We start from the raw sequence: 23,417 nt of genomic DNA on the forward strand, positions 1-23,417 counted from the left end.
ACCACCATTTATCAGGAAAGAAGAAAAAGCAGGATTTTGCAGCTTTAGATCAAAGGTAAAAATAAGGTTCTAACAGCAGCCTCACTTGTTATAGAGAAGCTCTGAGCATTTCAATATTGGTTAGTTTCTTCACAGTCTGCAAAATGGGACTGCAGACCAAGTAGCAAACCTGTTATTTTTTACCTGTGCACTTACGCACTTTTACAGAATTGCAAAGTCAGATCACAAAATCAGACTCACTGGTTTTGTCCACTATGATTCATTTTGACTGAGGGTCAGTCCCTTAGGTGAGGCATCCCCAATATTTTTGGACTTGAGGGTACATTTGGGAATTTGAGAAACTGCTGTGCATACCACCACAAAATGGCTCTCCTGGAGGATGTGGCCAGTCACATAATGCCTACAGTGGCAGCCCAGCTAGTCAAAGATGCGTGGCTGGGAGACAAATAAATAGTATAGCGACTGGGAGGGAGGAAGCCATAGCATGGCAAAGATGGCTGGAAGCTCAAATAAAGGGGTGGGGAGATCATTATTGAAGCTAGAGGCTGGGAGAGAGGGGAAAACAACAAGGCAAAGGGGTAGAGAAAGAGCAAGCCTAAGATGGGGAGGAATAGTGAGCTACAGAGGTGGTGATGGTGGTGGGGAAATAGCAAGGTTACAGGCTGAGGGAGGAAATAAGGCAAGGAACAGAGGAGAGAGTAAAAGCAAGGCTAGAATGGGAGAGAAAGAAGGCAGCTTGGCATGAGGAAAGGAAGAAACAGTGAGGAAAGGGGCTTGGCAGGGAAAGAATAGCAAGCAAGAGACTGGGATTGTGGCGAGCAAAGGAGAAAGGCTCGTGTAATCAAAAGACTGGGCAGGGTCCTTCCTTCCTTCCTTCCTTCCTTCCTTCCTTCCTTCCTTCCTTCCTTCCTTCCTTCTCTGCCTGCCCACCAGTAGCTGACCTTCGGCAGGTTCAGGAAGTAGAAGATGACAGGCTAAACAACAGGCACTGTTGGTGGTGCCATCTTGGAAACCCCTTGCCTTAGGCTACATTCACATATTGCACTTTCCATTTCTCATTTCATTTCTCAGCGCCTCTGTCTGTAGGTGTGCCACCTTCCAGTCATGGAGCAATGGGCATAACTAAAGTTTGCCAATTCAGAGATCATGCCAAATAATGGTGAAAGCAGCTTAATTATGAACTAGCAGGATAACCAAATTGAATAACAGGGGTTTCTGATTGAATGGCAGGGAACCATACAGAAACATTATTTTCAAGTAGTTCACAAATGCACACAGGCTCACTGGTTCTCTCATCTACCCTTTAAGGACCATCAGCTCTGAACTCAAGACCCTGCAGAAGTACCATGAAATTTTCCCACTGCAGGAGCAGCAGCTCTGCTTCCTGTCCAAAGTCCCTGTCATAGGTAAACAATCCTGTTTAAGTGTGCAAATAAGCATTGTTCTTTTTTCTGGAAGATATATGCTGGGGGATAATGAATAAACTGAAGCATAGCCCAGGAAAAAAAGACATTCATGGTATGCACTCTGAGTGATCCAGGAGCTAGTAGATCCCTGTTTTGAATTGGGTTGCACTCCTTCCTGTGCAGGTCAGTCTTCATTCTGTCATCTACAATGTCAGAGTTATTCTTTATTTAGTACAAACTCAGATTCCGAAAATTAAGGTATTAGGTAAACTGCTAGATTATGAAATTAGCTATAAACAGAACAACATTATAAAAGGAATTTTTTTGCCAAAGAGAATAATCTATGGACACAGGTTTCATTAAAACAGTATTTGGGACATTGCAACAAGTAGCAACCAGCACAACGAATGAGACATCATCTCATGGAGTATGTACTGATGCTCAAGAAATAATTGTAATAACTTATTAAATCACTTGATGGGAAGTTGAAAAGATTTATGTACTATAATTGCAGCAGACCTTAGATATATGATGAAGCTGCCATAAGACCAGCACCAAGGCACACAAAGTTCCCTACCACAAGCAGGTGGGGAAATGGGTCCCGACAGGTCCTGTCAGACCGATCACTTACCGAGTAGCTGGGGTCAAGGGAAGGTAAAGACAGACAGACAGCAAGGTAAAGGCAGCTTCCTGACCCTTTTGTTCCATAAGCAAGAGCAGGTTTCCTAGTTGTTTAGGCCAATAAGCAAACCTTACTCTTTCTGAAGTTTCTTAAGGGTCAGGGAAGAGTAAAGCCAGATCTGCTCTGTGAGTAGAAAAGTATTACTGCTGCACTATGCCTGATTTCCTGAAATATCCTACTTTTGTCCACAACTTGATGGAGATGTGCTATTATTATTAATACTACTACTATTAATTTCATTTCTTTACCTCTCATAGCTGAAGCTCTTGGGACAATTTACAATAAAGTAAATGTTCAGACTTATTTTTCTCCTGATAACCTTCAAGTCATTAATTTGAAACTGGTTACAGCCTCTCAAATTCTGATACTTCCATGGCCAGTCAAAAACATTATGCTTCCTGACATGGAGCAGAAAACAACACACACCTGCCCACATCTGCATCTGGGTACATGGCAATCCTTTGCACTATATCCCACTTTTTCCACCAAAAACAGTGCTCTTAAGCAAGTTGTTGAAGGAGTGGTTTGTAACCAATTTCAGACACTGTTGTCTGAAACAGATCTTTTAGATTCATTTGAATAGGGCTTTAATCCTGGTTTTAAAATGGGAACTGTCTTGGTCAACCTGAGGGGTGAATTTTGACAAGAGAGGGGCCACAGGAGTGCAACCCTGCTGGTTATCTTAGAACTCTCTTTGACCTCTGATACCATCACCCTGGTATCCTTCTGCATGGGCTGTCAGAGTTGCTACGGGGTGGGAGGACAACACAAGGGTTTGGCGTCCACGTGAATGGGCAGTTTCAGATCACAGTGTCATGTACAGCACAGCCACTGTTTGGTGTTATGGGATCAGGTTCCAATCTTATTTCCCATTAGATTTAACATCTAAATGAACTCATTGGGCATAGCCATCCAGTGATTTGGACTGAGATGCCAGTATGTCAATGGCACTCCTTTTTCATGTAATCTGGACGAGGGCCAATAAAATGAGACTCAGCCTAGGCAAGAGAAAGTGCTAAATTGTTCTGCCAGCTGAATGGCTTTCAGCCTTCTGAGTGGGGCTGCTCCCCCGTATAGCAAGAATAAGGGATGGGTGACCCTCTGGACATTGTTGGACTGCAGCCCCTATCAGCTCCAGCCAACACAGTCAATGATGGGAGCTGCAATCCAACAACATCAGGAGAGCCACACTTTTCCCTTCCCTGCCCAAAAGGATCAGCCCCACCATTTGCAAGTGCTTCTAAATCCATTCTAAATCATTGCACAGCTTAAACTGATAGACCAATTTTAACTCTCTTTCAATAAAGATAGCCTGGTGCAGTCAGTCATGCTCTTGTTTGGATCACTGCAATATGTTATATGTGGCACCACCTTGAAAATGGCTTCTCCAAAACAGTTCAGGAAGGCTGGCTGATGTGATCACGAGTGGTTTTTTGTGTACACTGGCTGCCAATCCATTTCCAGACCCAATTCAAACTTCTGGTCTTAACTGTGGGTCTTTAAAGTAATAAACACTACAAGCCTAAACACCCAACCGGTTAAACTGTACAGCAGTACAGTTAAATGAATAATGAATAAAGTAAATAAAATCAGCAACATTAAAATATTACCTGCATCAGAAAATTAAGCATCAAAATTAAAATTTAAAACAATCTTTAAACACCAGGGAGAATAAAAAAGGTCTTCACCAAGTACTGAAAGGACAAGGAAGGTTCCTGAAGAAGGACCTCCGCCCCAGATCTTCAGGAGAGGCTAGGCACATAGGGAAAGAATCAATTAAATATCATAATATATAAAACAGGATAAAATCACAATATACACAGTTATAGAAAAATAGAACAAAAATAATATGTCAAAACTTGTGCAATTAATATAGATGGTCTAAGTAGTGCTATAGGTGCACCGAAAAAGAAAGGTTTTCATTAGGCGACTAAAACTCAACAAGGTAGGCACCTGACAAATCTCCAGCAGGAGAGTGTTCATAACTGAGTGCCAACACAAAAATGTCCTCTTCCTTTCGGCCTCTCCCTTAACCTCCTGAGGGAGAGGGATTTGTAGGAAGGCCTCTTCAAATAATTGGAGGTGCCAACACTGAAAAGGCACTTTCTCTCGTAGTCACCCACCACACTTTATATGGCAGAAGCCTATGAAAAGCCTAGGATGGAAGGAGGCTGGCCTTCAAGAAACCTGTTAAGGGCTTTAGATTTTCAGTTCATTTCATGTTACATTTTGTAAACCACCCAGATGACTGTGTTTAGTATAACACAGTATATAAGTGTTAAAAATAAATAAAAGCACAAACCTGTGTATGCTTAGACCTATATGTTGCCTATTTAAGTGTGTTTACAAGTGTGTCCTCAATAAATTGATAAATAAATAGAGAATGAAACCACTGAAGTTATTTTTGCTCCTGGGGGATAGCACTGCTCCCCATCCCTGGCTATAAACATACGGAAATAATAAATAGGATAAACAACAATCTGCTGACCTTTTCTGCATGCACTTCACTTCTGCATGCACTTCACTCTGCCTAACAATACAATCAGCCCCATTTCCTTCAACCTGTAGTCTCCAACGTTCTCAGATCATGTGCCCATGTTTAGCTCAAATATGTATTTGGGGGCTCACTTCCTAATTCTTTGCCACATGTTTTCCAGTACTCAGTAGAAGGCTAGTGGGGCAGAGGATAAAGTAAGACACCTTGGTAATACCATGTCCAGTTTTGCTATAAACAAAACACCTTGAGAAAAGATTTTAATGCTGTTAATTTGGTGGTGGGTTATGAAAATGGTTTTCTCTGTGCTTTCCATAATATATACATGATCTAGCTTCAAAAGCATAGGGTATTTATGGTAAAACACCCTTCTGAATGTTGAGCACAGTTAGCAAAAGGAACGGTTTCTGATCCACTGAAATCATTGTGTATCAACCTTCATGTATTCCGAATGTCTCTGGAATAGAGATGCACGTCTTCTTTCACACATAGTAGAGGTGAATAAATTGCATTTCACCAAAGGAGATTTCAACAACCTAAGAAAGTTTTTCTGAAATCCTATGGAATGATAAACCTTCAGTTCGTGTGTGTGCACTAACATTCATGTACATGTATTCACATGTGTGTGTTGATAATGAAGATTGCTAAGAAGCATCTGGAATATTTGTTATTATGTATGTCATATTTACTTCATTTAAAAATTACCAATTAACAAACAAATAAAAATCCTCTGGACAATTTCCAGTAAAAATTAAAAACATAAGCTACATCTCTAAAACTGATAAAAACAGTACCAGAATAAAAGCCCATAATAAAGAGTATCAAAACTGTAATATTTGAAAAGCACTAAAATATTTCCACTTAAAATTAAAAAGTCAAGGAAAACAAAAAGGTCTTTGCATGGCACTCAAAGACCACAATGCATCCATCCACCAGGCATCTCTGGAGGGGGCATTCCGCATCTAGGATGCCAAAGCCTCATTTGGGGAAAGCACCTGGAAAAGCGCTCTTGGCAAAGATCTTAAGGTCTAGGTAGCAATATATGGGAGGAGACAGTCCTTCAGGAAACTGGGCCCAAACTGTTTAGTACCTTACAGGTTAATGCTGGCATTTTGAATCGGTCCCAGAAACAAGCGCTAAGCTAGTGCAGTCGAAAGGATAAAATGATAGCAATCCTGGCAGTGCATGGTGCATCTTTGATCAAGAGAGCTCCCCAGCTGGCTGTGCTGCGGTGGAGGTCAACTTGAAGGCTAGGACCAGGGAGACCCAGGGTCAGAATTCCCTTTTACCCTGAAGCTCACTGGGTAACCCGGCATGAGCTTTCAGCCTGCTTGCCTTCCCTGCAAGGTTTCCATGAGGATGAAATGGAGACGGGACAACATTGGAAGAAGGCGGCATGTCCATTCTACTTATTTAACTAATTGCTTAGCTAAGGATGAGTTCATGTACATGTGTAATTTGACCATGTTTGTGTGAGAGAGTATCAGTGTGTATACATATTTGTCTCACACAGTTTATTCTTCTTCTGCTGGTCATTGTGAAGGTCAATAAGCTAAGGAGAGTACAGATTTACTGCCTCATGAGTATCCTGTGCACCCTTTACCAGTGTCTGAGAATTCACCAAACATTTCGCACACGTCTTCAGCAAGGACTATTAACTTGCCTGCTATAAAAGCTGATATTTCAATATGCTATACTCTATACCTAGGGCCAATTTTTGTGCTGTACAGGTAATGAATGGCAGAATCTACAAAGCCCTGCATTGCCTATGTTTAGCCTGTGAGCCATTTTGTTTGTACTACAAGAAATGTCCAAAATTTGTGCCAACATTACAGCAGACTACTAACAATCCCTTATAGTCAAAAAGAGATATTTTCACAGTGCTCGGCCATACAAAAGTGTATGATAACAATTGGTATATTTTATATTGTTTTTAAATATGTTATTGCGAACTGCCCAGTGAGCTTCAGCTGTTGGGTAGAGTAGAAATTAAATGAATGAATGAATGAATCATGCATAGGCACAATTCATACTTTCTAGCGTACCTCCAAGTTTTCAGAAATTTACTCAAGTTATCTGTGCTTATCAGCTTTTACATATGAATGTCGAGGTTCACCAGATTTTGAATTTTCACAGAAATTTGGGTCACTGGATGCCAATCAGTTTGAAAACAAATGGAGGCACCCCAAAACAAGATGGTAGTTTCTACATACTCCGAGTATGTAGAGTTGTATACCTCAGATATGTAGAATCATATCCTTTGGCTATGTAGAATTATATACTTTTGGAATTTAAAGCAGAAGGAAGTTAAACTTTTGGGTAAGGACCTGTGAGCTTTAAAATGCACAAAATGTTGAGGTGGCAATAGAGGGTGGGGAAAAGAAATGGCAAGAATGGGGAAGAAAGGATATGGGCTGCTCAGATCCTTTACTGCTTCTGGTAAGGGATGCATGCAGTAAAAACTCTTCTTCCTTCAGTACACAGAGAATGTGTCAAGGAGATAGGGATGTTTCGAGAAGAACAGGATGGAAAAAGGAGACCTTTCCCTTTTCCCGCTCCCCATATGTCTAATACGCAGATTCTGAGCCAGCATGAGGAGTGGTGCTAGCTGCAGAAAGATCTGAGGCCCAGGCCCATAGGACACAAATATTTCCAAAAACATAGACTTACATATACTATAAGTCTCTGTGTGTACATGTCTTTAAAGGACCTTGTCTCCTAAGCATGCTGCTATTAGTTAAAAGAGGTGTTCAAACATGGGAGATGAGGACATTTATTTAAAATCAGATATAACAGAGATTGTCAGGGACTCTGCACCTCTATTTCAGCAAGCACCGAGGCTCAAAAAGGCAAGGCGTGGGGGAGATAGCTTCCCAGAGATTCAGGGCTTTCTCCAGCCATGTGGACCCTAATGCCACTCCTGGCTGGCATTCAAACGCAAATCTGACCCTCTTGCACTGTATACTAGAAAAGCAGGAGAGTTGAGAGGGTGGAAGAGAGAAAAGAAGTATCTTTTTTACCTTCCCTTTCCTGACACTTCTCCACCAGCTTAAGAGGTCTACATGGGTCTGTTTCTAGACCGACTGGCGAGCAGGGAAAATTTTCTTACAGTGTGGAGAGTGGCTGCAACGTTTTATTGCAGGTCCCAGTTGTACATATTAGGATAAGATTTATGCTAAGTCACTATTAGAATCATCACTGGATTTGTTCTCCATTGGGTTCCACTGCTCCAGTTGCCCTATAAAAAGATGCTAAGTAATTCATTCATAATCCTTTCAGTCAGACACAAATAAGATTAAAACCACTAAGAAGTTAACTGGTCTCTTGAACTCAGGTGTTCAAAAATCACTAGGGCAGAATCCCCAAAATAGATTTGTTTTTGAACAGCTTCTTAATTTTCTTTCTTCTGGGGCATGTGCGACAGACATGTGTGACATTTGCCACTTCAAAGCTCCAAGGAGGTCATTTTTCTCTTTAATGAGTGAACCTGAAGTTCTCCAGTAATGACTCTCATATAATGACATGGTTCCAGGGCCTCTGGCTTTGTAAAGAAAAATGTTTCCCGTTGTGACAGTTTCTAACCCTACCTAACTGCAGCAGCCCTTTTTATTTTGTCTAGCCACAGGTTGCTCTGTGTCCTTGGCCTCAAGGTCAATATGTAAACAACACAGGGCAGAATTTATAGTTCCACGGTAGTGTCACAAGTGTCAGGCTGTCATATTGGCAATGTTTTTCTATTTTTGTCAGATTACTCACTCTGCTGGAACAAAATATATCCATCAGACTAATTTTATATGGTGAGCTATTTATTGCCACATGTCTGGTAACACAGCATAATATAGAGGAATGACAGACCACATTTCCCCGCAAAATATCGGATACAATGATCAGAGAAAGACAGACAGACAGAGAATGGCTGAGGACAGATAAGCTGTGGATGGACGAAACATCCTGAATCCCTCCCATATGAAACATCCCAAATCCCTCCCATTCTTTACCAGTGCCCAAATTAGGCTGCGATCGTTTTATATCATCCTAGTATTAGTACCAGTTAAACCCCTAATTGCAGAATATTACTTTTGGAGTTGGGGCCAAGATTAAGCTGGGAGATTTGTTTTAGCTGCAAGGACTGCTCGTGCAGTGCCAGGTTGGCTCCAGATTTTGGTGGGCCCCCAGTGACCCTCTCATCCTCCCTGCTGGTGCCCAGTTGCTGCTCGCTCCAGATGAAAGGGATGGACAAGGAAGAATGCAGTGGCACTTCAGTTCCATCTGCTTGCCCCTCTTCCTTGGTGTCATCAGTCAGAGGAGCAAAGTGGATGAGCAAGTGACATTGGCACAATGAACACGCAGCCCAAGAGGGATCTGGGGGTCAGCAGTGAGCCAGCTGTGAAAGTGTGGGCCTTGGCAGCTGCCCAGAAAGGGATGCCCCTAGGAATGGTCACTGGTCCTCCTGAGGCATGTGATGGCAATTTAAAGAAAAGAATTAAGCAGAAAGCTTTTCCCTGGCCACAAACCTTCCTCTCTCCACGCATGTGTGTGTTTATTTTTAAAATGAATGTTGCCTTTCCATCAACAGGTGCCAGAGGGGTTTGGAATCACAAAGAAGGGCTTCCAAGTTAGAGGGCATCCAATGCTCATGAAAATCTACAGGCATCTTTTCTGTTGCTCTGAATCGGCACTGGATTAGTTTCCAGATTAGTTTCAATCTGCTTTTGCTTCAGATTTGGCTTGGCAACATCCTAGTTGTGCCTAGTTCTTTTTCTGTCGCACAGCTTAGTCCTATTCAGGTGAGGGGGATTTTGTGGGGTGGGTTTGATCTTACCACCATATTATACAGACAGGTTTACTGGATTTCAGGGATTATATAACTGTGCAAAGGAATGCTCCATGGGTGGAAGGCAGTTAGTTTACTTAAAAGGGACCTGATACATTTTAATACATAAACTGTTTCTTTTGTTTAGCTTTGTTCATGTTTTTAAAAATGCCTGCCAATTTCACAAATGATACCTGCTTGTGCATTGTACTCCAACATTCCTTAATGTGGGGAGATCCTTTTCCCTTTATATTTTATAAGATCTGGTTAATAGGTGTAACTTTCTCCCCCTGGTTTGTGCTTCAGACTATCTCCTGCTCCCTGTTTGTCTTTAGCTTCACCTGTGCAGTTTTGGATAGGCACCCCAGGAAAAACTGAGTCATCAAAAATAATGAACATGGCTAGCTGCAAAGTGATACTCAGGGTGCATACCAATGCACATCAGTTAAGTGGTGAATTTGCTGCATAGTTTGTTTAGACCTACCTTTTCCTCTCACAAATTAAGATACCAATTCTATGAACTTCTGTGTCAAGGAGGTTATGCACAGTGCTGATTGGCTGGGAACTGGTGACATCATCAATTCACCACTCATATCCTCTCGGAAGCAGTTTTCCAAGGTTTTTGAAACTGTCTGCTGTTTGCTTCTTTATATTGAAATAGGGAGAACTACACTTATTCAATATATGTATCTATGACTGGGTTTGTTGGCGAGGATGTCTGTCAAATGCACTTTGTGCAGGAGTTAAAGAAGTAGACTTCAAACTGTGAGACAAAAAAGGCCCAGACTAAGTCCAGATGTCCAGGTCTGTTTGGATGCACACTTAGTTATGCTAGGGTAGAAGAGCCAAAGGTAATTTGTGCTGTAACAAGTTGATCAACTTTATCTCATATCCTCTAATGGTAGGTGAGCTGGTATAAATTCATTTTGTGTGAATGAACTCCATAACACCATTTTAGGTGTAAGCAATTAATACATAATGTAAACATTATATCCTGGGAACATATATCCTTGTAGCCTATATTTAGGTACTGCCCAACTGGAGTGGTTTATAACCAGCATTTGTTTTTTTCACATATATAACATGGCATTGGAGTTAGAGTATTTGTAACACTTAACTTGCTGGAGTGGAACTCAGGAAATCCAGGTTCTAGTCATCACAGAGCTCACCGCTTGACTTTGGGCTAGTCACAGCTTCTCAGCCTAACATGATATGAAAATAAATGGAGAGCAAGATAAGGATCCCATAAAAGAAAAAAGTGGGATATAAATGTAAATATGGTGTTATATAATATACCACTCATCATATTTAAATCTATCTTTAAGTGGTGCTATTTCTGTTGCTGTGCTATGGAGACATGCATATGAAAATGTATTGTCAGGAAACAATAATTTGTGTGGATGGTGGGGGCAGGGAGGACTCATGAACAGAAAAAAACAAGGTTAATGAAGCACCTTTTTATAGGTAAGAGCTCCAGCTTAAACAGGTAAAGCTAGTGTCAGCACACCATGTAATAGCTGGGAAAACGTAACTTATTGATCTCTGTTACGAACATCTGTTCATTTCTTTAAAAAAAACTGGCAATCAAAAGTAGGAAAAAATACTGTTCCTTATAATTACATACATTTATTTGTCGGTCACCAGGAACCATTTGAAAGCATTAGACATGGTATAGTTACATTGAATTGACTTCATGTTAACCTCATGTATAAATGTGTCAAACTTCTGACCAGGTTAAGTAGCTACCAACAGTGTTTAGCACTTGAACACATATTATGCTTTAGTTTGCTATGGAATCATATTTCATAGGATTATTCAATTTCTATTAAAATGCACATTTGCAGTCTTTGAAAAGACTATTTCACAATTGGTAAGGATTCAAAATTTGATTAGTTAATCAATTTCAAACTATGAATTAATCAATAAAACCTATTAATTCACTGAAGAGTGTCCCAAATCAAATGTTCAGTGTTTTTATACTTCTAAAAATTGCAGACAGCAAGTGCCATCTTAAAATATGTCTCTATTATTTAAGAAGAAGGAATGTTTCACAAATATTGTTTTTCCCCATATGAAAATGAGGTTGACTAAAACCAATGTGATTAAAAGGACACTTCTCTACATGTTTAGACAGAAATATGGCTGGAGAATGCTGGGAGTTGTAGGATTTTTTTCTGCCTATACATGTATAGGATTGTGCCCTAAAGAAATGTTAACAGATTATGTAAACTATAGCCCTAAACACTGGCAATTCCAAAACATTTTGCAACAAAAGGAATGATGTCATGTAGAATTCTCTTTTTCTTAATCCTGGAATGAAAACCATTGAGGGAGGGGAATAAAGGGATTTCCAGAAAAACAACTTCATCTAGGCTGGCATAAGTGTGGAATAAAGTTGTGAAAAGAGGAAAACGTAAAAGATAATTAATGTCCTTATTGGCCTTTTGGTTCAAGTTCCACTTATGTACACTGCTAGTGGAAAAATAGCCACTCCCAGAACAAGATCCCATGCAGCTGCAGTAAATGTTGGAATTTAGGATGGAACCAGACAATTAACAAATAGGAAAGACCCACACGAATTGTCCTCACCCATATGGCTGCTGTATTCAGTCTCTTACTGCAATATGTAGGATCTCACAATGGAGAAGTGACTTCGACATCATACAATCAGAGCCTTCTCAGTATGTTCTCATTAATGTGACTCTAAATCTCCACTTCTTTTCTTCAGTGCATAAATTAGCATGAATAAAATCAGCCTTACAATGCTTTAAACATCTTTTTGTTAAACCATCCACAATGTACTTGTGTTTTCTTCAAAGATACAGAAATGTCAGGCTGAGTTGGCAATTTTTAAAAACAGAATCCTGAGTTTGCAGCAATTTTTTAAGGGATTCCCTAGGCAACATTTTCTAGTGTCAGGACCAGAATCCATACCAAGGGGCCACTGTTGGTGTCTGTCCTATATCCCCAGATACCAAGCAGCGGCACCAGTGTAAATCTAGCCATCCATTTAATTTACCAGAATGCCCCAACACTGCCTCCCAGCATGGTTTGGAGCACTTCTACCCAGCATCCCCTGTCACTTAGAGCAGAAACTACATAGTGACCAACCAGAAGATATCTTGGGAAAAACTGAGCCTATGTTGTTAACATTGTAGGTGAGAAAGAAGAATTTTGAGAATTTCCTTTTTGCTCACAAAACATGTGTAGAAGCTTCATGGTAAACCATGAGGGGAAGTATTTGTGGGCTGAAAATATTTGGAAATTATCAAATGCATGGTCCCTTTCATCTCATTCCTGGTTCCTAGTTCTATTTGCACACATTTCCCAATTTGCACAAATTTCCTCAGTAAATCATATCAGCCTCACTTTACTATATGGAGGAAATTTAGACAAATTAGGAGAGATTTGCACAAATCTCTTGTTTAATCACTGCCTGGTTCCTGCAAGTTTATGGTTTGCATAAAGTGAGCAGCAAACACAAACCTGAAAAAGAATCTGGTGTAAGACAAAATTTGGAGATCCTAATGCTTCTACACTTTGCTTGTTCATCCATTCCCAGTGAAAAGTTGATTCCTGGAAGAGCTGAAGCAAGTTAAATGTATAGAAGAGAAGGAAAAAAGTAGCATCCAGTGCCCTACCTGAAAATTGAAGGAAAGTATGAAAGATACTTAAGTGAGAAGTTGATATAAGAGCCTTCATGCAAAGGTCAGGACACTAGGCAACAACTCATTGGTTTGATTGAAGAAGTGTTTTAGAGCCCTTCACCTTCTCACCTTCCTTTCATTCTGCCCATTTTGCTGACCACAGAGACAGGCTGGCATCGAAGCCAGGTGACCTTCATTTTCTCAGAGTACAGGAACAAAGGGATGAAGTCCGGAGCAACAGCCTCCACCCCACCACAAAAGAAAGATCAGCTTCATTGGCTTGGCGGTGCCGCTGGATCCTCTGGATTCTCAGGTGGCTGCAGTGGTGAGGAGCAGCTTTGCATGACTGTGCTTACTGTGGCAGCTGAGAATGTCCTGAGTCAGTCTGATCTAGCAACATTTGTCCATGCCTCGGTTATCTCTTGATTAGACTATTGCAACATATATGGCATGGAGCTGTGATCTAAGAGTGCCGAGAAGGTTTGGTTGGTGCAAAACGTAGCAGCTAGCCTGCCATTCAGTGCACAGTATTGCAGCCGCATAATTCCAATACTGAAAGATCTACACAGGTTGCCAATCATTTTCTGGACTGAATTCAAGGTGTTGGTTTTAAAATTTAAAGCTCTAAACAGCTCACAGCTGGGCTCTCTCAATATGAACATGCTCAGTTACTGGAGGAGAAGAGGAGAGCTTCTTTGAAGACACCCTCGGCTCCAAAGGCCCATTTCAACAGGAGTGGGCAGAAGTGCTTTCACTTGTGCTGCTCCCAAACTCAGGAACATGCTCCCTGTAGAGTTGTGACTTTTCCCTGCCCTCTCTGCATTTAGGAAGGAGGTCAGGACATATTTTTAATCTGGCCTTTGAAATTGATGTTTTTTAACTTGGCTTTTAGACTTTTCTGCGTGCACAGAAGCCTCCAAATGGCCAGCCTAGGTGAAGCACCAGGAAGGGGAAGGGGAAGACAGGAATTGCTGTGTGCAAATGGCCCCAGCTTCCAACCCACCATGCCCCAACATCCCTCTTTTTCCCTTCCTGAGGCACATTTTCACTCCCAGTCAACTTGGTTCTTTCTGCACTGGCAGCAATGGGGGCAGGGCTTGGCCTGGATTCCCAGCACTGGGATTGGAGGACCTCAGTACTGTGACCCTGAAGAACCCTGTGACCCATTGGGAGATCATAGGCTTGCACCCTTATTTTATTTTCACTTGATCCTTTAATCTTCTGCTTTGTTTTGTTTTGGGTAAACCACGATGGTTGTCTTCAGAAAGAAAGACTAGCAACACCATAACTAAAGAAATAAAACCCAGCAGTCTTTAGACCTGCTGCTTTAGCCTGAGCACACTGTAGGAAAATGGGGGAGGAAAGAATGCTGTATTAATACAAGCAGGCTTGTGAAGAGCCACTAAGCTCACTGTATGTGGCAAGAGATTGTCTCAGAAGAATAGGAAAGAGGAGTTTGTTTAAATAGGGAGAGTACATCTCTCTGTGTTTCTGTCAGGGTCTCTGTATGCCACAAGTGCAGACAGAGTTGTGTGTGTGGTTTTGCACATTATCTAACAATATTTGTGACTTTTCAGCAGAACCAGGGCCCATGGCTGATACCTAGAGGTGGGGGGCAGTTAGGTTTTCCCCTGGCCCAGCGCTCTGAGCTATGCCAGGTTGCTTGATTGATCCATGGTTTTAATTTCCTACATTGCCTCCAGCTAGGAATCCTGCTATTAAAAGGATGGCCAGATACAACAACTCTGCCAAATTAACCCACCAGAGCCCACTCTCCAGAGACCCTGGGCTGCAAGGCTTCCCCTGCCTGCCACAGGGCACTCCCTGTCCCAGCCTGATGTCTCTGACAACAGTTTAAGGGTGCAAGAGCAGGGAAGGTGGGGTGGGCGGCGCCCTAAAGCCATTTGACCAGGTGGAGAGCTGGTGCTGGCGCCACAGTTAGAGAACTTGTCCAGGACCGCTTTATAATCAGCTGAGAATTCTGTACTAAAAGGAGGCAAGTTAGAAGTTTATTAAAATATTCATATTCTCAGCAAGGCTGCATGGTAAAGCCTTGTAAAAATTATGTGTTTTCTCCTCCCAAACCTATGTAAATCTCTGCCAGTTAATTATCCTGAAGTGCACTTGCAATCACCATTGCCTATTAGAGCCACCACTCTTGTAGGTGAAAGCTAAATTAGAAGAAATGGGATGTTCATTTGTACAGATGCAAATGTTGGGTGCAAATTGTCTGAGCTGGGGCAAATGGTATTGGCCTCGGGTCTGCAACCAGGATAGATTTTTTCCTCTCCACAAGCCATTCCAAGCCATTTTTTTACCCCACACATTCCTTAGTCTTCAACCATGCTGTCTTTTGTTCACACGCTGAAACAGACCTACCTGACTCCATGCCAACCAACACAAAGCATGACTTGTTTCCAGCAATCCCATCTATTTTTCCGTTGAAATCCTCTGCTGTATCAACAGCATTCTCTGCCTGCAGGCAGCTATTGTTGTGACTATCTTGTATTTTCTTACCAATGGGAACATGACCATTTTTGTCCCTCACGTTGTGCTAAGAAACCAGCAACTACTTTCATGGAACTTTGAAAGAAGCCCAATTAAAGTGGTGCTGTGTGAACACTTCCACATATAGTCTCTGCCACAAAAGACACCTGGGGTTTTATTTATTTATTTTTATTTACAACATATATTTACTGCTGCACATCTAAATGGATTCTGGAGCAGTGAACACCAAAAAGATAAAACACCATATTAATAGTGCTTCAAAAATAGAAGATATACAGCCTATTTCATTGCTTGCAAGTGGAATAGTCTTGAGAGGGGGCACTCAGGCCTGATCAAGTCAATGACCTTCTGCATCTCACTCCACAATGACACTAGGACCTCAGTTGGATCACCAGTTGCCTCTACTGGAAAATCCCCAAGAGCTTTCAGAAATCCATTGCATTTCATTAGTCTCCCGCTGGAGGAAAATAACATCACGAGTTCAACTCTCCCCAGGAAATGGTCTGATCAGGACAGTGAGGTGACTTGGAAACTTCCCTCACACAGTTTACAATCTATTCATCTCACAGCAATCAGCTCAAAGCAAAGACCAAATTGAGAGTATTGCCCATTTCATGTGTTGGGCAGATGACAAATGGGACAGCCTGTGATTGGCATGAAGGCCATGCAGCCCTGAGCTCTGGAGACAGCCTGAACCTGAAAATTAAGGTTACCCAGAAGCACCATCCTGGGTTCCTCCAACACCACCCTCAAGGACAGCTCAGTCAGGAAATCTGGGCAGCGGGGGGTGGGGGGCATACACCAGTAGCATCCTCAATCTATTTGTATGGTCCAACACCAAACACAGTCCTTCATGGTCTGATCCAAGGTAGAGTGGCTCCTGGTGAGCAAGAGGGGAATGTTGGAAAGCACAGTGACTGCCCTTCCACCTGCCCATCCAGCCTAGTTGATGGTGCACCAAATACCCAGGCAGATAGAGCTGGGTCAGGTCAGCCTTGCCTAGCTCACTCACTCAAGTCTCAACAATACATGCCAGATCAGACTTTTCATCTACCCTTAAATTGCAAATAAGTACAACCCTAGTAACCCTAATAAGTGCAAAGTTATTGCATACCAACCTGATGTTAAATAGAGAGATAGAGGTAATTATAAAAGGGCAGCTTCCCATACAACTTTAGCAAGGGCGGGGACTAAGATAGTTCTCATTACTTCTGGGCAGCTAGCTATGTCAAATTGCTACATAATTAGGAGAGAGGGAGAGAAAAATTGCAATCATGCATTAACACATGCATTTATTTGTTCAGAATTTTATGTAAGATACCCTCCTGCTTAATTTTCTGAAGCCAAAATCTCTACTTCTGTTTCCACCCACTCCCAAACATTTAGTCTAAAAATTGTCACTGGAATAAAATCCTGCTGTGTTGATTATTTCACATAATGGTTACCTAACCGTCTTTAACTATCAGTTGAGCCATATTTCCAGATCAAATCTATGTCTGAAATTCAAAGAAAGGACTGCCAAAATTATTTTCTTTCTGCATGCATATCTAAGCCTCTCTAAAAGTACAGGATGTATCAGTTTTAAAGGCTTATTTTTAAAGTTTATTAAAATGGATGCTACCTAACGTGCTATCCAATGAACAAAGCAAAGAAATGACTAAAATAGTGGTTAGTAACAACATTGGACAGTGGATGAAAATAAAGAGCCCAGGAAATGCTCCCCACTCTCTATTGATAACTTTCTGCCACTTCTGATTGTGACAGGACAAGATTGAAATATAAAAACGCCAGCCCATATGCTGCTTTTCCTAGCTGGGATAATACATGTCCTTTTAGTCACTAAGGGGCAAAGGTGAGACACAGGAAACTGTCAGGTCATGAGTCCATCTGGGCCAGTATTGTCAACGCGGGCCAGCAGCAGCAGCAGCTCTCCAGGGTTTCAGGAGAGGTTCCTACCCAGTTCTAAGCTGGAGGTGCTGCAGCTCAGACCGGAGGCCTTCTCCATGTGCCTTCTCCATGTGCAGGTGCTCTGCCAGAGAGCTGCAGTCCTTCCCTTGGAAGCACCAGGCCAACTGCTGGCTTGGTTTATTGGTTTTTATCACATGGGCTTTCTGTAGTCCACCATAGCATTTCCCTTTGTGAAAATAAGACAATTATAGCAATTTCCCTACCTTCTTTCAACATGAACTGTTTTGGTCCTTAAACACTTTAGGAAGGAAGGAAGTCAAGGCACCTTTAAGGGGGGAAATACCTGTGTTTCGTTTGAGGAAAGGGAGGAAGGTTTGTGACACCCTGGCAATGGTAATGTTGTACGGTCCTCACTGCTGCAGTGCTTTAGAGGGGAATGCAGTGTTCTTGTGTCTAAAATTATTTATACTGAGCAAGCTCCTAAATTATGAGCAATGACTAAGCAGTGTCAGCCACCCAGTTTTGCATCTCAGTTACGAGGTTCTCATGCAGATTATATTATCATCCATTTAATCTGCCCTTTCCAAATTTTGTTTTGTTTTAAATAGTCTTTTGTGACAATTCTTTAGAATAATAAAACATCTTGATCAGGCCAAGCTGTTCCACTGCACCATTATCAATTCCTGTGTTCACATTCAACAATTCCATGTCGATTAAGTGTACCCTACTGCTGTCCCAATTAAGCATCTTTCACTGTCATTAAACTAAAAAGTTTCCCGGGGAATTCTTTTAATATACTGTGTCCAAATGAATTAGCATGTACTGTAGTAATTCACATTTATAGCACCTTTCATGTTTTATATCAGACAAAGAAGAAGACATTGAAATAAATTCCTTGAAAAATGAATTATTAAGACTGAAATAATGAGTGAAAATTGAATGCAGTTTTGCAGCTGTTCACAATGGGAAGCACTTGGGGGAGTGCAGAAATCGCCCTCTGGGTCTCAAATCTGCAGGGCCTTGCTAATCATAATGAGTCAGCAGGTGTTAGCAACAGGGATTCTACTGCATTGCCATAATAGCCTGGATCATACAGCTGCAGACAGTGTCAGAAAGAAGGACAGCCATTTCTGTACATCTGGAATCTCACTGAACCCATTTTTCCAGGACAGTTTGAGAACTGGAGGTCTATGTCCAATCCAGATGGTCCAGCTGCTCCAAATCTGAAGATGACTTGCAATGCAGGCTGCAGGTGTAGGCAGCCCGGTGCTTTCTAAAGGGTTCGGACTGCAATTCCCATTGTCCCAGCCAGTGCAGGCAATGTTTAGGGACAGTGGGAGTTGTAGGCTTCCTTACAAGTTGTCACTTGACTCACTCGCAACTAGAGCCTAGAGTAACAGAAGTGGAGAGATGGCAGGGGGAAATGGAAGCAATTGCTTAGAGTAGAATTTTTCATTTACTGCCCTAGTGTCATGTGGGAGCAAGGGTCTGTGGCCAAAGAGAGAAAGATGACCTAGGCCAACAAAAGCAGTAAAGAACTGCTCATATAAAACCACTTTCCTGCATGGCCATGTTCTTCCAAGGCCATGTTGCCTCTTTAATGCAAGGTCGGAACAAAATCTCTTACGGACAAGACAAAAAGCCCCTCTGTCCCAGCATTCTAATTGCCACAGCGGCTGACCAGGTATCTCCGGCAACTTAAAAGCAATTGTGGTCTCCCTTTTTCCTCCTCCAGCACACGCTGTTCAGTCTAAGTTATGCAGCCTTGGACTTGGAGGTTTCATTTAGTTATCATGGCTGACCTCTTTCTGATATACCTGGCCTTTGTGAATTGTCCGATTTTTATCCAAAAGCTTCTCAGAGTTTTTCTGCTTAGCATGTGCAATTGTATGAAATTACATTTCCTCTTTGGGAAAAGTAGCTGGGGGTGGGGGCAAAATTTTCAATGGAGGAGCAGTAAGGGGGGAAAGTTAATCCTTGCTCTACTGGCTGCTTTTCTGCTGCAACTTCTCCCCTCTTACTCTTTTTTCCCCTGAAGGAAATGTTTAAAGGCTAATAGATGAGATTGCTTGGCTGAAGATTAGCAGTTAGAAGGAGAGCTTTTGTAACAGAAATATTGGGCACAGCCTTCTCTTACCAGCCACCACACAAACTATTACATGCAACACCCAAAGCATCACACCTTCTATCAACCCATTTACAACCCATATGTTCAGGTTTATGGACATTTGTATATTTTAATGCATAATGTTTATATATCTATACGCCGCATTTTCATTCTGTCCAAGGGAGCTTCTAATAAAAGCAATAAAATAAAATTACATACATCTTAAATAGACAGAACAGTAGCAATAAAATACGTTACACTGCAGCAGTATGCAGGTTTTTTCACAAGTAAATTACATTGTGTCGAGTCTTTTTTCCCCATTATCAGTAATTGTGTTTACATACCTTACATAGAATAAGCACAATTGAACTTAGTGAGACTTGCTTCTGAGCATAGCTGCAGCTATATTAACTAAGCTCTTCAACCCTGAAATCTTGTGCATGTTTACTCAGAAGGAAGACCCTCAAATAAATTTGAGGCCGCATTTAAGACCAGCTAGACTCATTGTAATGTTTTCAATGACTATTAAGATACCACAGCAGCAGTGCCCTAATTCCCAAACCATCACCCTTTTTTTTCCCCTGAAAGTTGAAAAATTTCCCCATTTGGGCTTATGCCCAGATCCAGGAAAATGCTGAACAGGTCACATTTCAAGCCATGTTTAGTTCAGTTAAACTTAGTCTGGGTAAGGGCACATAGGGCTGCAGCCTGGTGAGATCTGAAACAACTGTGTGCAAGGGGAAATGTATATGTGGAATACAGTAGTTCTTGCTGACCAGGAAAAGTCAAGCTTAACCTATTCAGGTAGGTCCCTTGTAATCACTTCCTTCAAGAAGGCATAATTAAGTTTGTATAATACGGTAAGGTCAACTGAGAAATAAAGCCCCAAGTGGCTACAGGGCTTATCAGGCCAGTTAAACAGGAATGTGCTCTTCAACTCAAGAGGGAGTAAGGTTCTATTTATAATTTCCATCTGTTGTAAATTGGCTTTGTACCTCCCGGCAAAACCAAACTATCCAACTTCTTTGTGATCTCAATTTAAAAATGTAAAATTTCCACAAATGTGGAAGCCATAAAAGATTTGTTAAGTAGGTGTGGAGCACTGTTACAAATGGAAAATTGGCTGAATTGGAAATATCTGCAGCAAGTATTTTCTTGACTCTAGTCTTGAGTTAGCACTTTGAAAAGATAAACTGTATTTTTCTGTTACTAAGCACATACAATTGTACTGTTTGGTATATTTGTGAAATTTGAAAGTATAAATGCTTTATCCGTCTTATTCAAACAATAATTGCAATGATATTCAATTTTAGAGATGTAGTAATGCTAGAAAACAGCTGCACACAAAAATACATAAGCATATCTTAATTTTTAGGCTGTTGTGAATTCAGGAGCAAATTTAAGAACTGAAAATAGAAACCATCAACAATGCAGTTAAAAATGCTTTATCTATCTGGACTTAAAATCAACCTCCTTTGTTTGTTGTCAACATTATCCAGAAACAGAAGAAACAACACAGAAAACCTTTCACAGCTATGACACCTGTATTTAGCAAAGGCAATGGTTCCATCTTCAAACTGCTTCCAGTTCCCTGGAAAAAAAAATAAAACCTATCATAGAGATCACAATATTTGGAGCTATTGGTAAATCTGACTGAGTTGAACTTTATAACATTGACCTCTACTGAAGTGTCTCAACATCATCACACACACTAGATGTAAGAGTGACTACAGACAAAATTAGCCAAATTAATCCCATACTGCATTATTTAAACAATTATATGGCCTAGAAAATATGACTGCCCAATTTCTTTCTCTAAAAGAAAGCTACTACTAAAATATCAGCACTAATTTTGAAATTTATAAAGAACAACTATGAACATCTATGAAGGTCTGCGCCAATTGAAACAGACTTCTGGCATTTTTCACACTTCACCATGTTTTTTTGGTTTGGTGGGTGTGTAAATGCTTGAACAAAATGAGTTTCTTCCACATGCCCATAGCCAGTTCTCTGGGCTTGAAGTTCCCTGCATTCTCAGTTTTCTTCCTCCAAATTGCTCTAGCTTCCAGGACTCCAAAGTTTCTTGGCCCCTGTTTTATTTCAAGAGCTTCTATCCCACCACCTCCAAAGATCAGGGCAGCTTCTGGCAAAATGAGCAGTAGTACTAGCAACCAAATAATTTAAACTGACAGTCTCATCAACCATAATAGCTGGATGCAATATTTATTTATTTATTTTTATTAAAAGTTTTCTATCCTGTACCCCACAGAATGCCTTGGGACAGCTTACAATGTAATACAATGTATGATACTATGGAACTGGAAATGACCACTCAGCTGCCGTAGGTTCTTCTGTAGAGTCTCAGTCTTCATCACCTCTTCTCTTGATGCTAAGTAGCGAAAACACATTATGATCAGGATGGTTGTGGCTTACGGGAGTGGGAGTCCAAAATTACTAAAAGGCACTTGCTGCTTACCCTTGCTCTACAACTTCCAAAGAGTGCCAGGGTGTTGAACCTCAGGTCTGGAGACCAAACGTGTGCTCCTGGAGTCTCAGTCAACGATATGTTTTGTTATACTGAAGTGATCAGGTGAGAAGTTATTCTTTAGCTGGTTACTACAAGGTGCTGATGCACACTTCATCTGTTGCATTACCTATTGCTTATAGTAGATGGATAATTCGAACCAAAGAACAGCTAACATGGGTTAGGGGGAGTATATTTGGGGTGAGTGAGAGATAAAGAACCACTGGGTGAGACTGATAGTCTTTCTATATGCTGCAACCTAACTGAAGTTTGGGAAATTTTGTTGGTGACAAACACAATATTTTCCTGTTTTCTGCAAATACTTAAGATTGCTACTGTACTCCCTAAAACCTATTTGCTTGGGTAAACAAGGACCAGTTTATGCAGATGAATGTACTGCTCTTTTTTTTTTTTTTTTTTTTTGCTATAATATAAACAATAAATAAAATGTGATTTTTCTCTCCTTTATAGTTGCACTCTGCTGTGACCAGGATCCAAGTGCAAAGACCTGGTTTCAACTACACTTTTGCCCATATCTGCATCCTAAATAATGACAAGTCTTGCATAGTGGATGACATTGTGCATGTCCTGAAGGAACTGAAGGCTGCCCGCTTGTCTAACCAAACTAATTTTTCTATCACATATCCAATCACACACTTAAAGGATGGCAGGGCAGTGTACAATGGGCACCAGCTTGGCGGTGTCACCGTGCACAGCAAGGACCGGGTGAAGTCCGCCGAAGCCATTCAGCTCACCTACTACTTGCAGGCAATCAACTCCCTGAATGACATGGTGGCGGAAAAGTGGGAATCCAACTTTTGTGACACTATTGAACTTTTCCAGAAATCCAACCAGAATGTCACGATGTACCCCTTCACTTCTTCATCTCTTCAAGAAGACTTCCAGAAGACGAGTAGGGTGTCCGAACGTTATCTCACCACAAGCCTGGCCCTTGTGATAACCTTGGCCATGCTCTGCTGTTCCATGCAAGACTGTGTCCGCAGCAAACCCTGGCTTGGCCTCCTTGGCTTGCTAACTGTGAGTTTGGCCACTCTCACTGCAGCTGGAATCATTAATCTGACTGGTGGGAAATACAATTCTACCTTCCTGGGAATACTGTTCATCGTGTTAGGTAACTACCTCTTCTTCTGTTATTGCTGGGGGTCTGTCTGAAATATCTCCTCTATCTGTAGCATTACACAGACCCAAGGCAAAGGAGTGGGCACTGCAAGGGCCGAGGCCCTTTGGAAAAGCCTAAATTTGTTTAAGCAAAATAGTCAATCAGTGATTTAGGGCCTGACTTCCTTCAAGTCAATAAATCAGCTCTC

General features: G+C 41.3%; 1 protein-coding gene across 2 annotated transcripts in view; it reads left to right on the top strand.

The window, feature by feature from the left end:
* Positions 1-23,417, top strand: part of PTCHD1 (patched domain containing 1) — a 52,387-nt gene that overhangs the window by 6,774 nt on the left and 22,196 nt on the right. Inside the window, exons 2-3 of one of the 2 annotated variants that reach the window (XM_044442364.1) lie at positions 22,561-22,587; positions 22,753-23,221. In XM_044442364.1, the coding sequence (XP_044298299.1) occupies positions 22,561-22,587; positions 22,753-23,221 (496 nt within the window). Of the gene's footprint in view, positions 1-22,560; positions 23,222-23,417 lie in introns of both variants that reach the window. The other variant, XM_044442363.1, reaches the window with a different exon arrangement.

The sequence above is a fragment of the Varanus komodoensis genome, unplaced genomic scaffold, assembly GCF_004798865.1.
Source record: "Varanus komodoensis strain SLA01 unplaced genomic scaffold, ASM479886v1 scaffold4, whole genome shotgun sequence".
Lineage (NCBI taxonomy): Eukaryota > Metazoa > Chordata > Lepidosauria > Squamata > Varanidae > Varanus > Varanus komodoensis.